General features: G+C 38.1%; 1 protein-coding gene across 6 annotated transcripts in view; it reads right to left on the bottom strand.

The window, feature by feature from the left end:
• Window positions 1–17,432, bottom strand: part of TP63 (tumor protein p63) — a 223,116-nt gene that overhangs the window by 85,364 nt on the left and 120,320 nt on the right. The window contains exon 1 of one of the 6 annotated variants that reach the window (XM_004745252.3): window positions 15,153–15,322. The exons of 4 other annotated variants lie outside the window; for them this stretch is intronic. In XM_004745252.3, coding sequence (XP_004745309.1) covers window positions 15,153–15,194 — 42 coding nt within the window. In that variant the 5' untranslated portion in view covers window positions 15,195–15,322. Of the gene's footprint in view, window positions 1–14,686; window positions 14,950–15,152; window positions 15,323–17,432 lie in introns of those variants that run through there. One more of the 6 variants, XM_045088724.1, reaches the window with a different exon arrangement.

The following is a 17,432-nucleotide window of genomic DNA, read 5'->3' as shown; positions in this document are numbered from 1 at the left end:
CTGAAAGAAGAGACAGTCATCTTTCCACAAAACCTGAATGGCAAAATGAATACAATTTACCTGATAAAGTAAAACAACTGATTTCTTCTGAATTCAAACAGGTGCTTCATTTCCTATCAAATAGGTTTGAAATAGAAGATTCACCACTTGGACCCTAGGTTTTTTACCAACTTCTGTAACTGGAATATATCCAGGTTCATCACAGACTAGCTGATCTGACCACAGAAAGGATGAAACACACAAATTGCTCCCTGAGACTTCTACTCCAGGTACTCACAGAACATTCTGGGGGCGTTCTGAAACGTGGAGCTGTTATGAGAAGTGTAGGGACACCCAGGGGCTGAGTCTCAAACTGCTTGCTTTCACCATTAGGAAAGAGTAAGTGTAGGTAAGAACTAGTCCCAAATATAGAGAAGAGCATTTTCCTGTTTTTCTCCTCTCTTAAGCCCTTTGCTTAAGGGCTTTGCTATTCTCATAGCCATCTACAGGCTCTCATTTATTTCTTCAGTTTGGATGCATAGAATTAAAATATGGAAGACTGCATTTTTTTCTTGAGTGGTCACTGCTGTTGGAGTGTCCTCTAAATAAAACCCTTTTAGCTACATCTATTTCTCCTTCCTGGATTACACTGATAAGTGATCTTAAAATCTGCATATAACGTGAACCTAAATTTTCTTCTCCTCTTCTCAGAAATAATGTGTCAGTATATATTACTGTAAACAAAACTCAGTATTGAATACCTGGGTTCACCTTTCACGTTGACAGCGCAATGACTTTCTTATAAAAGAATTTAACCTCAGAAAGGACCCCCATCAAGGCATTTGACCAGTACAACGGAAAGAAGGACTTAGACATCATTTGTGTTTCTGTAAATCTTTGTCCTCCAATTCATCTGTATAAAAGATATTGTGTAAGTTCTACTTACCAGAGATTACTATTTGTAATAGCTAAATGATGAAAACATGGCAACGAAGGCCAACAGTCTATGGCAAGAAATTAATAAAAAAATGAGAGCCAAATCAGGGGAAGGAGAGGTTCTTGCTGGCTGCAAGATACAGAATCGAAACTTATTTGCTTCCATTTCAATGTCCTCTTGTCACAGGAAACAATCACTTACCTAAATTTTATTTGGAAGAAATTATATTTATAATCTCTCTGAGATTAATCTCTCTGATTCACTCTGAGACAAAACTGGGAAATTAAATATTCTTCGGCACTTACATTCCTGAATGGATCCTCACATGGCAAAAGAACTCTGAACTTAGACTGGATGATGTGGAGTCTGAGCCCCAGGACTGTCACTAATGTACTGAAAAACCTTGTATAAGGTACATGTACTGCCTGGACCTTTGTTTTCTATAAGGAGATTGATTCTGATGATCAAATATTAAAAGTTCATCCAATCTAACATTCTGGTAGATGACCACACTCATCCAAAAAGCTATTTAAAGTGCCATGAGGTTACTTAAAAAAAAGAGAGAGAGAGAAAGAGAGAGAGACAAGAGAGATAATCTGCTAATCTGTTTTTTACGTATACAGATTAGCCAGACCAAACCTAGAAATCGAAAATGATTCAGGCAGCATGGACATGCTTTCCTCAGCTGGGAGAACCTCTCACCTCAGGCTTCTTGAAGGAGCTTTCAAGAACATTCTAAAGCCCCTCCTGGGAAAAGAAAATAATTTTCCTCATGACCCTGGACTGACAAAGCATTCATTTGAATATGCTCTAGCAGACAGTACTGCATTTTCATCCCCCAAATATCGGCAGAAGAGTGACTTTTCAACAAGCACTGCCTTAGGGAAAAATACTTGTCATGTTTTAGTTTTCTATCACCTGCCTCACCTGAAGGAATGATGGCTTGTTTTATGCTAGAACTGCACACAACTGAGGTAAAGTGCTCCATTTGTGAGCCAAGAAGATACTTGTGTTATAAAGTCAAGTTTAAGTACCATCTTTCAACCTTAAGAATTTATTCAGCATCACATTTTTCTCCAGACCAGATTTTGTTAATTGTAAAGTATTTCCCTTCTTTTATCTTCCAAATGATCCCCCAAAGTGGACATTTGGAGGTAAAATACACTCCTACCTTAATAACCATAAATAACATGTAAGAATAAAGCACCTAAGCACATAGGACTTCTGACAGCCGGCAGAGAGTTTACTAGAAGGTTTTATGTTCTGACACAAAGTGCTGAGATTCCTCAGAGGTCTGAGAACCCGTAACTTGGGAAAGAGCTCCTGAGAAGCCCCAACTAATGCCAGACAACCGCAGGTGAGACGAACAAATACAAAAAGGGCTGATCAGGTGGGCAACAATGTCCACAAATACTAGACCACAGCATTTGAAAATTGAAGAAAGGAAATGGGTTGAAAACTAAAATAGACCTACTTTACACTGTGTAGAGCTCAGCTAGGGAAAACTAAACTTTACGTTCTGATGACAGTCAGTACTCCCTTTTAGTAATGACATACGAACAAAATCATAATCATGAGCATCTACTTTCTGCGAGAAGCTTTGGTCACCATCACGGTGCTTCCAAGGAAGTGCATGGGCTGAGCAGAAAGCAGAAAGGTGTAATTTTAATATTCAATAATTCTAGATACAAATATGAAGGGAAAATATGCCATTTCAATTTTTTTCAAAGTTAGAACAAAAATACGTTTGAGGACATTTTTTCAAATATTTTATTTATTTATTTGACAGACAGAGATCACAAGCAGGCAGAGAGGCAGGCAGAGAGAGAGGGGGAAGCAGGCTCCCTGCTGAGCAGAGAGCCTGATGCGGGGCTTGATTCCAGGACCCTGAGACCATGACCTGAGCCAAAGGCAGAGGTTTTAACCCACTAAGCCACCCAGGTGCCCCTGAGGACATTTTCAATTTGTTAACAACCACTCTTTCAATAGCTTTATTTAGCAGAAATAGTAATGCGAAAAGAAGATAGTACACAGTAATGAAAATTTTCAGTGAAGATTAACCCACCCTTATGGAGAATATACCATGGTGACTTTAGAGGTTCATCAATAAATGTCTCATTGGTTTTTAAAGTGAGATTAAAATACTTAACAATAATATATATATATATGTGTGTGTGTGTGTGTGTGTGTATACACACATATGTATATGTGTGTGTATGTATAAATATATATATGTCAGACCATATTTTACACACACACGTCTTATATTATATATATGATATAATATATCTATCTAGATCATGTCAGAAATTAGGACTTAAATCGATGGGGCAACTGAATGCAATGAACCCTGAATCACAGGAGACAGCTTTGTTTACCATGACCTGAAACTGAAGACACAGCAATTACAATAGTGACCATCAAGATAAAAAAAAAAAAAGAAAATCAGAAACATATGAAACATCCATATCTCATCCTATCTCTATAAAACATCATTAGGTATTATTACTACTACTACTACCACTATTTCTGCTACGACGAGTAATCTTTTTGAGTCCTTCACTGTGTCTTTCCTAGTCTTCAGGTTCCACTTATTCATTTAATCCTCATGAGCTAGGTGGCATTATTATCCCATGTTTTATACATATTTTATAGATGAGGAAACTGAAGCTCTTCAAGATTAAGGAACTTGCCCAAGGTAGTAAGTGACAGAGCCCAAAAGAAAAACCAGTCAATCTGGCTCAAGAACCTGCGTTCTTACAGTATCTTCCATTCTGACTGCATGCAAATTTGAGTCACTCATATTTCTGCCTTCAATTTTCAGCTAAAAATGACATATATCTTAAAAAAAAAAAACTCAACAACCAGTTTTCCATATTAAAGACAGGTTATAAAACTAACCATTCTTATAATAACTGTAATTGCAAAGATGAGAGACCCAGCTTCTTGGAACTGCCACCGGAAACTCAGTGCAGATGAGATCATGTCCCTCTGAAGCTTGAAGCCCTTGAGCAGGTCCCTACTTTCTTAGAATAAAAATCCCAAATCTTTAAAGTGGTCAGTGCCACACTATTTGAAACTCTCTTTTTTACTCACTAAAGAACCAGTAAATAGGCACTCTTCCAGTTTTCGAAGGCAGGCTCCTTTGGTGCACAGCATTCACAAAGGCAGCCTGAATCCTAGCTCCCCTTGTAAAGGTTAGCTCAATGTCATCCTCCAGGAGGAGTCCTCTGCCCAGGTGGGTGGGTGTTCTCCTTTGTTTCACACAGTGATACTGCTCAAAGTTTCCCTTGGCATCACATAATTATAACTGACATGAATTATCTGTACAAATATATATTTTTAAATATTGGTCTTTTCTGCATGACCATAGACCTATGAGAGATTCTTTCTGGTTTAATTAGTACTGAGTCTCATGTCTGGAACAGAGTCTAAGGCAAAGTAGCTGCTTGGGAAATATTTATTGAAAGAATAAGTGCAAATCATTTCAAAATATGGGGCACCTGGGTGGCTCAGTGGGTTAAAGCCTCTGCCTTCTGTTCAGGTCATGATCTCAGGGTCCTGGGATTGAGCCCAGCATCAGGCTCTCTGCTCAGCAGGGAGCCTGCTTCCCCACACCCCCTGCCTCTCTGCCTACTTGTAATTTCTGTCTGTCAAATAAATAAATAAAATCCTTAAAAAATCACTTCAAAATGAAAATCATTTTCAGAAGATATCTATTTTTATTCTAACACAACTAAGTGTTGATTCTCAAGCTGAAGGAAGTCTGCCTTCAAGTCCAATTGATGTCTATCCATACTATTGCCAAATGAAAGTTAGGGTGCATCCCCAAATAATCTCTCTGACCTTTACTCTGTGCTTTGCTTTGTTTTGGTAGGTGAGAACTGTGCTTTTAGCTTCAGCTTTTATGGGAACTAGTAGCAGAATAGCCAGTCTTGTCACTCACAAGGCAATGAGTAATACTTGGTAGCTCACACCTAGCTAGGAAGTTTATTAATGAGCTTCTACTTCCTTAAAACAAACACATACACGTTTTTGTGCCAAGGCAGTATTTTTTACCTAATGGCCTAGAGTTTGTTTCTAATGCATCTAGGTTAGTAGTAAGAATCCAAATCTTTGTGGTCATATAATTATTCACTTCCTAGGGATGGTATTTGTGGCCAAATGCAGATTTTTTTTTTTTTTTTTTTTTAAAGAAACTACTCAGAAACAAGTGTAGAGGGAGACGTTAGTTTCTGGTGGATAGGCCACAAAATTTGTCCCTCCCTCTCTAATTTCCATGATTTTCTACCCAGTTAGTTAGAAGTCAGTTTAGAATAATGTCTTAATTAAGGGCTTACAATGTATGTTTTGAAGAACTCAGATTGCACTTTATCAGACTTACAAACCATTTCTTGCAAATGGTCTAAATTCATGACTTCATTTCACAGACTTTATAATACACACACAGAGGTTGAAACACCAGCCTTGATTTGCAAATAGAAAAGTAAAGCATGAAACAAGGAGCATACTACTTTTACTATTCTATATGTATTCAAATGAGAAACACTGTTTCATGAATTCTAATTTGCTTTTGCTTGTCAAGTTCTTTGCTGATTGCTACATTTTCCATTGTATCTGAGATTAAAGTTTTCAGTGATTTACTATGCTTTGTAATTAGACATGGTGACTTATGTAACATTGGAGTGTTCCTTTAAGCTGTCACTTTTCACTGCAAAACCAAACTGAAGTTTCCAGCTATGCAGAAGATATGTCTTACTTTGAAAATTTCAGACAGCCATCTATTCATTTCACTCTATTTATCCCATTATGAAAGTAACAATCAATCAGTTTAATAATTACAACAGCTCCTTGGTGTCTGACTTGAACACGAAAAAACAAACAAAAAACTAGGACACCATGTTTAAGACCAAAATGACTTAAAGATTTCTCAGACATCCTTTAATAATAGTAACACCATAGAAAATGAAATAGGTAAGTGTTTGCAAATCTTCAGACTTATCCACCCAGAGCAAACCACCCAAGTCTCTGGTGATGATCAAGAGACATGCAGAGGACAAAATGAATCAGTGTGGAAGCAAATAGATGCTTTTAAGAAGTGACTGCAAAGCCAGATAAAAAGTCTAATCTGGGTGGGTTTTTTTGTTTTGTTTTGTTTTTAATCAAACACATTCTCTGTCTCCTTGGTAATCAATTAAATGAAAGCAGCATACACTTTACACTGTTTACCTCTGTTAGAGTACCAGTCAGCTCTTACTCAGGAAACTTCCCTGTCCTTTAAAAACTTTCTTGCCACTTGAAGTATAATGGAAATAAATATCAAGGCTCATTAAAAAAAAAAAAAAGGAGAGAGAGACTGAGAAAGACTTATAAGATGTCAAGGAAAACCATGCCATTCTCCACATACAGGCAGAGACAAGGCTTGTACAATATACACAATCACTTTGCTTTTTGCACAGGTCAGATACAAAGAGTCATTTCTGTAAAAGTACATACAATATGCCATGCTTTTATCTGAAGATGCCCCTTCATGGAACAGCAACAGACACATGACTTCATCACCTCCAGGGACACCATTTGGTAGTCCTGGAGAGGATGCAGAGATAAATACCACACACCCCCCGCCCACCAAGGGTCTTCAGCCTAGAACTAGGGAAAAGGGATCTAATCCACTGGGAGAAAAATGAGGGATAAAGCAAGAAGTGCAAAAGAGTTCAGAAGAAGGAGGGGTTATTCTGAAGGTGTGTGTGTGTGTGTTGGTGGGGAGAACGGAGACATTTTTTAAGAGTGAAGTAGTCTCCCACAGGGCCTTAAAAACTGGAAACAATTTGACCTGAAGATAAATATCTGGAGGGTTGGCATTGAAGGATAGAAAGAAGCCAGGAAAAGTCCCTTCTCTGGAAACTTACTGTTGTGATTTTCAGCCTTTCAAGCACTTTGGGACTGACTTATTAAAATCATTTCCCACCCTAAGGCTTATTATGGGCTTTGGACTTCACCCAGTGTCACCATTTCTCTCTGTGTCTGTTTGTGGAGTCCTCAAGCTTCGTCTGGTGACAGTCTCAAACAGTCTATTTAAAAGTACTCAAGCCATTCCCAAAACATCTGATGTTGCCCGTTGAGAGGGTAATGGTTTTCCTTTTAATTCTGATTTCATCAATGGAGTGACACTAATCCAGACTGATTTGAGTAAACAGGGCATATTCTCCATTGTCTCTGTGATCTGAGAAAGAATAAACTTGAGAAAGCTCACTGCCTAGATTGGAAACGGCCCCTTTGGGTGTTTTTGCGCAGGCTTGAAAGGAAAAAGAAAACGCCTGTACAGAGTTCTTTCCAAGGCAAGTTCTTTCCAAGGCAGAGTTTGGGGGTGGTAATTCTCATCAGGGTATTATACTAAACTGCACCTATTAGTGGCTTTAGCACCAATAAGAAAGTAGAACTATTTCTTTTGTAGTGTTTCCAGAAGAGCTGACGAGAGTGTTTCATAAATTTCCGCCTCTGGCAACACACCACAGCTTGACTCAAAATTCCCTCTTTCAGCTTTTATAGGAAATCTTTTTTTTTTTTTAAACCATTGAAGAAACACAGACAAGATGCAACTCAGATCACAGGTTCTCTTTTTGTTTTTGTTTCTTGTTTTTGTTTTGTTTTTTTTTTTTTAATATATTTTATTTATTTATTTGACCAAGAGCTAAAGCAGGCAGAGAGAGAGGAGAAAGCAGGCTCCCTGCTAAGCAGAGCGCCCAATGCGGAGCTCGATCCCAGGACCCTGAAATCATGACCTGAGCAGGAAGGCAGAGGCTTTAACCCACTGAGCCACCCAGGTGCCCCCGGATCACAGGTTTGCATGAGATATCAATTTACACTCTTCCTGCATCCACTAACATTCCAAAAATGTTTTATTGTTGCCAGATATTCCCTCACCTAGAACCAACGTGTGCTTTACCTTAGCACCAGTTACTGAATTAAACTGACAGGTAAATACTGCCTGGTGAAGCCGTCTTGCCTTCTACACGACAGCCTGATTTTACTTTGTCTTTGGAAAACAAACTTAGGCAGGGTGTATCGACTTAGTCATTATCAAATAAGAAATAAATTTAGAAATGAGAACTTCCCAAGAATTATTTTTCAGAAATAGGATAGGTGTGCTATATTATCAGACCAAGTCAGATGGGAAAATACAAAGTACTGTTTCCAAAAAGACTTTACAGGCATTTCATTTAACTACTTAGTTTTGCAAAGGAGGTTGCAAGCAATGTGGTAGTTTCTGGAACGTCACTGTTTTCCCGAATGTCTGCACAACGTCGAAAGCAGGACAATCCCTTTTCAATGTTGGAAATTTTCAAAATCCACTTGATGTTAGTGGAGGGTTAGGTTTGTAAGGAGGAGACAGGAATGAGATACAAGCTTGGACTTCCCCCTATTTAACAGAAAGGCCAATTTTTCCTGCCTGCCTCTTGACATTTAAATCAAGTCACTGAATTACCTCCCCCAAGAACCTACCCTTCCTTACCTACCCCTCTATTATCTCCTTCATTGCTCACATTTTCTTCCTGGGTGAGACGGAAGTAATGGAGGAGGGTATGGAAGGGAAGGATATTAATATGGGGGGAGACAGGTCTTCCCTCCCTATCTCCATTCAAGTCTTAAATGCAGATGTGTATCCTTGTACAAAATAAATTGAAAAATTTATGGCAAAGATTTTTTTCACTTGAGATATCAAAATCTTGATTTCTTGATTGTTGTTTTTTTGCTTAATGCGGGGGGGGGGCAGGTGTTTGCTGCTTAAATGGGACATTCATATTTGGTTCTGGTCCATTATTTCTCAATTGGAATTCTTATCTTCAACAAATATCATACTTGGTATATTCTCTCACATTTAGCTCCAGGATTACTCTTGGCATTTAGAGCAGTGACCAGAGAAACAGTTTTCTCATCCTGGTTTTAAGATGACTATTTAATAAAGCTAATCATAATTAGATTTAAAAAATCAGTCTGGATTTTTGTTCTTTGCTTCAATAACATAAACATGTGATTACTGAGTCTATATAAGGGTGAGATACCTTATCTGTCTCTGTAGAAGTCTAAGGAAAGGGAACAGGGAAACCTCAATGTCACCCAGCCCCATCATTTGGGCTAATTTTGCTCCTTCCTTGCAGGATGACACTTGTCATGCCTATGGCATATAGACAGAGTTTTGAATCTCAAATTCTGAACATTGTCCATGCTCTCAAAATATGCATAGGTTCAAGTTCTTAGTAAGATAGACATCCCCACCATATTTTGTTGCTGTTTCTGTAACAGCTTCCCATTTTAACGTACATACTAAATACAGATGTGTTTAAATCAACATTCCATTTCCAAGTAAATATTTCATGCTCTTTCATCTGCTCCTGTGCAATTTTCCCCTGTATCTTTAGTAATTTTCTCGTCTACGCAGAATGACCTTTCTTCCCCACCTTGGCTAAAATCTGGTCCTCAGATGACGTGACATGTTACCTTCGTTATACACAGTTTGAACCCATTTCACTGTCTTTGAGTGTCTTTAGATTCTCCCACCACATTCTGTTTCCTCCTGCAGTTATTTGTAATACCTTCCGTGTGCCCTAGAGTTGTGAATTCTCAGACGTGAGTTCTGTTATGAATTCTCAGTTGTGAATTCTGCAGACCAGTGGCTGCAACTTATTCATGTCTGCTTTCCTTACAGTGCCTAGCCCTGTGACTACTTAATGAGCTCTCTCTAAATGTTGGGTTGTAAGGAAATGCTTCTTTCCTGGGGGAAATAATCTAAATGGCTTGGGGGTGGGATATCAAAACTACTGTATCTATTTACAACCAAATTTATACTACTTTTCCATTTTGGAGTGGAGGTTGGGAAAAACAATGAAATAAGGATGTCTTTATTTGTGGGGTAACCATATACTTTATCTTCTAAGTGGAACCCTTTTGAAAGTGAAAGTGGTTCTATTCATGATTACATTCAAATAGCAGGCATAAATTAGGAAAAACCAAAACCAATGGTTTCCAATTTATCCATGGAGACCATAGCTATTAAAGAAAACAACACACAAAGAATACATAAGTTATATAAGACTTTAGACACAATCTGCTGCTACCCTTCCAAAGGTTCCAGAGAAGTGGTGAATATTCCTGCAAAACAGATAGCCAATATGCAACATGGAGGAATGCATTTTTATACTGCTAGGTGGGCTGGAGCAAAGAAAGCCATTTATCCTTCCCAAATGTGCCCCAGCACAGCTCCCATTATACCACCACTCTGTTCAAAACCCTCCTATGGTTTATCACTGCCACAATATTAAATGTCACATGGCCCTCCATGGGCCACTCTGACACCTCAAACTTTATTTCCTAATTTTTTCATGCTTTTGATTCCATCTGGACTCTTTGACATTGCTGAGTATATCAGCATTCACCCCGACTCTGGGGGCTCTCCTGATGCCTGTTTCTTCACCCAAAATCCTCTTTCCCTCTCATATTTTAAGGACTTAAGAAGTTCTTCTACCTGACCTTCCAAGGGCAGCTACCTCCTACTCATACAGACAGACTTTCTTGATCCTCCTGTTCTGAGGTACTCTCTTTCTCTTTGATCCTTTATATTGTCTTGCTCACACTTCTCATGTGACAATGAGGATCTTCCCTGACTATAACTGCATGTGTCCATTTCCTCTATGAACTGTAAACTTCTTGGTGTAACAACTGTTTCTTACTCACTTCATGTCCTACGCACCATCTTTTATATAACGGATGCTCAGTAAACACTGATTTGAAAAGAGTAAGTCATTCCTCTAACCTAAGTTTCTCCCCCATTTGATACTAGTATTCATGACTATTGACAACTTTCAACTTAATGAAAAGGCACCAGTGAAAAATTATAAAATGTTGAGAGAGGTAGCACATTAATAAACTCCATTTTACTATTTTCTTTTTTTTTTCATTTTACTATTTTCTTATGTCTCCCAATTGTGTTCTTAAGGGATTAAGAATTAAATTCATAGCTTCACTCTTGGATCTACTGCTCTACCTGACACTTCAATCCGTTTTCTTCCAGAACCCAAACCCATTGCTCTACTGTATGTTCTGCATTGGTAACTCAGTCCAGCAAATTGGCACTGAAAAATAATGTTCCATCAGTCATCTTTTTTTTTTTTTTCATCATACATTCAAAAGAAAATTCTGAGTTCATTGGCCTTGAAAAACTTTCATCTTCAAAATAAGACTTTTATGGAAATAAGTTATTTTTCACAGGGGTATCTTTTGGTATCTGTGTTCATTCTTCCTTATTTATTGGCATAAACTAATTAAAAGAATAAATTAAGTTAATCAATGGGGGGAGTTTACTTTCAAAATACTGCTATGAAGGGAGGACTTTTACTTATACTCCTCTATCCCACAGGCTCGGGGCTCACCCAAAGTAATCATATGCACCTCAGAGAAAGTTCAGGAACATCTGTGGTGTCATATTTCTCATCTGTTTGTCCCATATCCTTCCTATAAATCTAAAATCTCCTAACCTCAGACTTATACTCCCTTAATACAAAGAATAAAGAATCCAAATTCCATATACACTCCTTGTCTAAGAAAATTTTAGTAACTTTGCACTCAGAAGAAGCATGTGGGATGATGAAAAAACAACCAATATTTTTTGGTTGCCATAGCTGACTAGACATTCATTCATATTTCTTAGTGTACGCTCCATACCACCGTTGAGGATCACTGCTCTTCTAAAAAACAAAACAAACCAAACATGCTTTTTCCTTATCTAGGTAAAGGATAAGTGATTTATTATCACCACCCATTTTTCCAATAGTAGCAAAAGAAAGTATGATCTGTGATCTGAGATCTAAGATCTCTTTCTCCCAGTCCCCTCTGGGCTTGAGGGCAACCAATTGTAAAAGAAGCAATTCCGTTGGAGACTGTAGCATGGAGTGAGGTGCACAGCCTGGCTGACGGCTAAGTTAAATCGGCAGTTTCTGCTTCTTCCCTACTCTGCTTTCACGTATGGTGCTAAACGTCGCAGAAGCACAACATGGGAAAGCTTGAGACAAGGCATTTATTAACTATTAAGAGAAAGATCAGTCCCATGGGAAAAATGTCTTCTTTCAGGATAGGAAAGACTGTTTCCCTTGACCATGCAGGCCTACACGTCAATTAAACGGCAAGATCCTCAACTCCAAGATCTTGTACTGCCACCTTCAAATTACTCTTCTTGCTCTCCAGTAGGTTGGCACATCGGTTCTTTACGTAAACTTTTGGGGGGCATAATGGGGATTACAACAATGCTTTCCAGGATGCATCCTATCTCTCTTGATATGAAAGAGAAAAGGGTTACATTAAGTAAACGGGACTGACTTCTGCACCTATGGGCTCTCTTGACTACAGAAAGAGGTCATTAACCTTGATTTGTAAAATGAGGTGTCTCAGTATATGAGCCTTGAAGGCCTGTTTAGTTCTAGAATACAGGAACCCAAGTACCTTTCCATCATCACACAGAAACCCGGATAGAGGTTTTAAATAAAAATGTCCTAAATGTCCCTCGAAGGAGGATTTGAGAGTCTCTGAGTGTCTACCTCCACCGTGTCTCCCACATGCATGAGCAAGCACAGATACACATGCACACAGAGCCCAAGTTTTTGGCAAGAAAGTTGAACTAAAGCTTCATCTGTGAAGAACTTCCCTTCTTTTGAGTCCCTCTCTCAAAGTCTGAGACTAGTCCCAGAGGCCATGTCATTCCAAGCCTGGTACACTGGAATGGTGCCTGCTTGAGGCCTCTCTCCATTGTCACCCAAGGGGGGGTTCCTTCAGCCACGCCTGGTACATTCTGCCCATGTTCTCTGCCCTTCCGGACTTCTTCCTGTTCACTAACATCTTCCCCAAATCCAGCTCTGCTTAGAGGGAAAGAATTGGAAATGTGGGGAACAGGGAGTAGAGAAGGATCAGTGTTCTTCTATCATTTTTGAGTTAACCCGAAGAAGTTACTAAAAATTATCTGAAGTCAGGGATCGGGTTATAGTTTCAAAGTCATTTTTCCTCTCACAGGGAGTTACATATTTCTTTATTCTTAATCTGTCCATTTTTTTTGACAACTTTTGTGTAATAATAGATCACCATTTCTGTATGATGATTCCTAATGAACATTATCTCAGGAGGAATCCTAAAACGTTAACAACTTTTGCATTAAATTCCAGATTCTCCGGGCCATGCAGTCCCAGACATTTTACATAGCCAGATATAGAACGGCACTTTTACAGAGGACTAGATATTAAAGCGTTGACTCTATACAGCAAAGAGAGCCATTCTTAAGCAACAGGATGAAAATGAAGCTATAAAAATCACACATAAAACACACATTAGTGGAATGATATAAAATTCACCATGGTAATATCTAAAAAAGATGCAGGAAGGTAGAGAAATTCAGCCATATTTTTTCATAGATATCCTCCCCTACACATTAGCAGCATGCCAAGAGAAAACAGACAATTTGAGCACCTGACTATACACATTTATGTAAAGTTCTGAAAACTACAAAGCCATGGAAAGGTATCTTCTCTCATGGTAAGGGCGCTATACGCTCACATTCGACACGATTCTTCTGCCTCCATAAAAGGCAAGAATTCCTACCAGTTATCTTCTAAGCAAAACATTTATTCAGGTTTTCCCTTCATGAGAAATAACCCTTATTTTCCACTTTGCATCAACTTCCAACTTTTCTTATCGATATTTCTAAACCACCTTTCCTTTCTCCCCCTTCCTACTTAGGCATGAAGTCAGATCCCAGCCTGCTTATAAGTATAGGTGGGAAATAGCTCATGGACAAACACAAAGTCTGGTATGATATGATTGATAAACCATGTTGCTAGTGATTAAAACTGACCAACATAGGGTCACATAGAAATGAGATCATCTTTAAAGTCACCTCCATTTTTTTTTTTTTTTAACCGTTTGGTAACATTTTAAGCTAACTTGCCATATTAATGCAGAACAAGAAACTCAAGTTTGTCCACTAAGTACAAGCATGCCTGCTTAAATGTTTTAAAGGAAAACAGGCACTTCCTTTTCCTTCTGTAGATAACTCGATATTTCCCCTGCTCTATTTACACAGTTCAGGTGTCTAGACAATAGCGCGGTCAATATGACAGCGCGGGTCCGGCTTTGTTGCCTTTCGCAGGACTCTTCCTTTCGCCGTGTGCACCTGAGTCCCATGCACTTTGTTTTGATTTTTAAGGAGCTCAGTTTGAGCACTCCACTCTACTTTTCCAAGCATTCGCCTGCAAGCATTTTCATCCGAAACACTGAACTCACGCTCACCACCCGCACCCGCCTTCTCCCCCAACCTCGATCTGATTAGTGTCAACACAGCTGCCCTATTCTGAGGAATGTAAACTAATATTGTTGTTAGACCTCCCTCAACCTTAGGAAACTTCCTCAAAGCCTTGCAGTCTCTTTAGGAGTTTTGTTTCCGTATCCCTTTGCTCAGTGATTTAAGTCCCTGAGACAAATTTGAGGAGAGATCAGAGAGGCAAACCAATTCCTTACCTAAAATCCTATATGCTATGATACACACTGCCATGTACACATGTATAAATATTTAATAACGCATCGCCCCCAAATAACTTTGTCATTATACAGTGAAAGTCTTAAGTCAATCACCAGACAATAGGGACATTAGTAAAGTCCCCTGAGGATTTAGATGGGTCTCTGGATTGATAGAATTCAAAACGAAGATGGTTTAAAAAAAAAAAAAAATCTCACCTGGATTATTTTGAAAAAGCTTCATTTGCTTTTAGGATGAAGTCTGGAGATAGAACTGAGAACTTAACTGAGTTAAGACACAGCCAACTAATTTGTCTTACTGGTACGTGAATACCCAACAGGAGTCATTTCCATGTATGTAGCAGAATGTGAGCTGCTCTCTCAGTCTGTTCTTACAAAAAGTGATTTTACAAACTCCTGAATATTGGGTTTCTTCAAATATATAACGTCACCCAGAAATTTTTCTCCTCCCTTTTCTCCTATTATTTCATCTCCTACTTAAAGGAAAAAAAAAAAAATCTTACAGTCACCACAGAAAACATGAACCAAGAAAAGGAGATTCCTACACACAATTTGCAAAAGCATTACATTGGGTGACCAAGAACCACAAATATGTAAACTTTTATTTAAAAAATAAAAATGAAAAAACATCTCTAAATGGAGTGCTAAAATCTAAAATCCTTACCTCACTAAATTGAGTCTGGGCATTGTTTTCCAGGTACAACATGTTAGCAGTAAGATTGATCAATGCCGCTGTCCTCTCTTCTGGCTCCAGGATTTTGCCAACCCCCCCACCCCCTCTGAGACCCTGACAACAGGAATCTACTAAGAAGATAACAGAACTCAGGTCCCTCTCTCTCTTTCTCTCTCTGTACATAATTTTAGGTTCCCTAATATATACCCAACTATAGGCATGAGGGGCGGGGCTCTTCTCTTTACCTGTCCAATCCATCAACTTCCACCTGGAGTCCTCCACTCCAATGGAGTGAGGCCTCTCCCATCTCATTAAGTAGTTAGAATTCCTTATCACCAATCTTTAAAAGAAAAAGAAAGAAAGGAAAAAAAAAAAAAAGGAGAGAGACTGGTAAAACTTTCCCTTGTCTCTTTCATAAGAAAGTGCTCTCTCCTAAAAACAAAACAAAATCTCCCCAAACAAACCTCAGACGTCCCACCACCAGGACTTAGAGAAGGCTTTTCAGAAGGTTATTTTACACTTTGCAACTGAAAAGTAAAACTTCAGGGAGAGCTTTTGGAAGGCCCCCCCCCCCCTTTATTTAAACTAGATGTGGAGTTTTAAGAATGACTATGTAAAGTTAGTAATTTCTAACTAAATCCTAAATACTCAAACCTATTTCTAAATATTCAAATCATAGTTATATTTTCTCAATATAAAAATTAAAATCCACTGCTGGATAGCTGAAAAATTTTCAACTTATTCTCCACAGAGAAATGCCAGTGGTTAAACACAAATTTATGCCAATATCAGCCACTTGCTTTTTCAGGACATAGTCAATGATCAATTTAAACCACTGGTCCCGTTACCTTGCAAAAACAAATATCCATATTATGTACAGGAAATAGAAATTCTGGGAAAAGTGCCCATTTTTTTTAAGCCTTAAAAAAAAAAAAAGTACCGCTTCTTTCTATCATTATTTCTTGGGACATGAATCAATACAATAGCTTATCTATTTGAATATTTTCTTTACTTTATTATATCTGGTTTTCATTAATACCCAAAAGCATTATCTTTTTCTGTAAACAGTTAATAAATTATAAATAGAAAGAATAAATCTTTTTTTTTAAATTTTTTATTTATTCATGAGAGACAGAGAGAGAGAGAGAGACAGAGAAGCATGCTCTCCAAGGAGCAGAAAGCCTGATAGAAAGAATAAATCTTAAAGTGTGAGAAACCAATTGCCTTTTGCCTTAAGACTATATTTACATAAACATAGAAGAACATTATTGTAGAATCTGGCCTTGGTTACCACAATTTAGTGAAGATGAAATGCACTCTCATGGTATGGTTTGATTCACTAAAATTCTCTTGCTACTGCTGAGTATTCTATGTAATTCACTTTAGAGCTCTATCAAAGTATCACTCCCCACCCCCACTTGGAAGGCCAAGTCCCTTTGTCCCGCCTGAAAGGTACAACTGGCTGAGACAGCTAGAAATGGATGCTTAGATTTTTTTTTTCCCCTAAAATTTAAAAGATAAGAAGATTAGAAGAAAATCAGAAGCCAGGCTATGCTGGTATATAAACTTTAGAAATTAGCTTGGCAAATATATTCATGACCTTAGATTTGCCCCATTTTTACTTTTATTTTTGTATCCATTAAATGCATGTGCATAAAGGATAATGTGATTATTGGCATATTTATTTTAAAGTCCCTGAGTCACTGGTAAGAATGTTTTTTTTGCAAAAATTTTCAATAACATCATTTGAATATCAAGTGTCCAAGAATATGACAACGCTCTGTAACACTACAAATTTATATCAGACATAATGTGCATTTTTTTCTCTGAAATATTAACCAAATGAGCTCTGGGTATGAAGTGCAGTATAATTATTTATATCATGTATTTAAATTCTATACCCACTGACAGCTTTCAGGTCAACAGGGAAGAACAGATTGTTGCTTCCTTAATCTGCTCTCTATTCCAGTGGTTTAAAAACTTGGGTGACCCTGAGAATTGTCCAGGGTGCTTCTTAAAAACAGATGTGTGGACCTGGTCCCAGCTGTATTTGGTACAGCCCATGAGGCAGTTCTGAATAATCAGGCTTGGGAATCAGTGCTGTCAAGTAAATGTCATTAGACAACTGCCCAGAAAGCCACTATTAGATCATTTTTTTATAATACTGGGGTAGCATAACATTTTGAACCCTAAGTGTAGGGTTCACAGACTCAAATGTTGATAATGTTCCATCAAAATGTGAACACATTTCATCTTTTACAAAATCAAAAT

Source organism: Mustela putorius, unplaced genomic scaffold (genome assembly GCF_011764305.1).
Source record: "Mustela putorius furo isolate JIRA1106 unplaced genomic scaffold, ASM1176430v1.1 tig00003834_pilon_pilon_pilon, whole genome shotgun sequence".
NCBI lineage: Eukaryota > Metazoa > Chordata > Mammalia > Carnivora > Mustelidae > Mustela > Mustela putorius.
The sequence above is the reverse complement of the archived record's forward strand: the minus strand, read 5'-3'. Positions and strand labels throughout refer to the sequence as shown.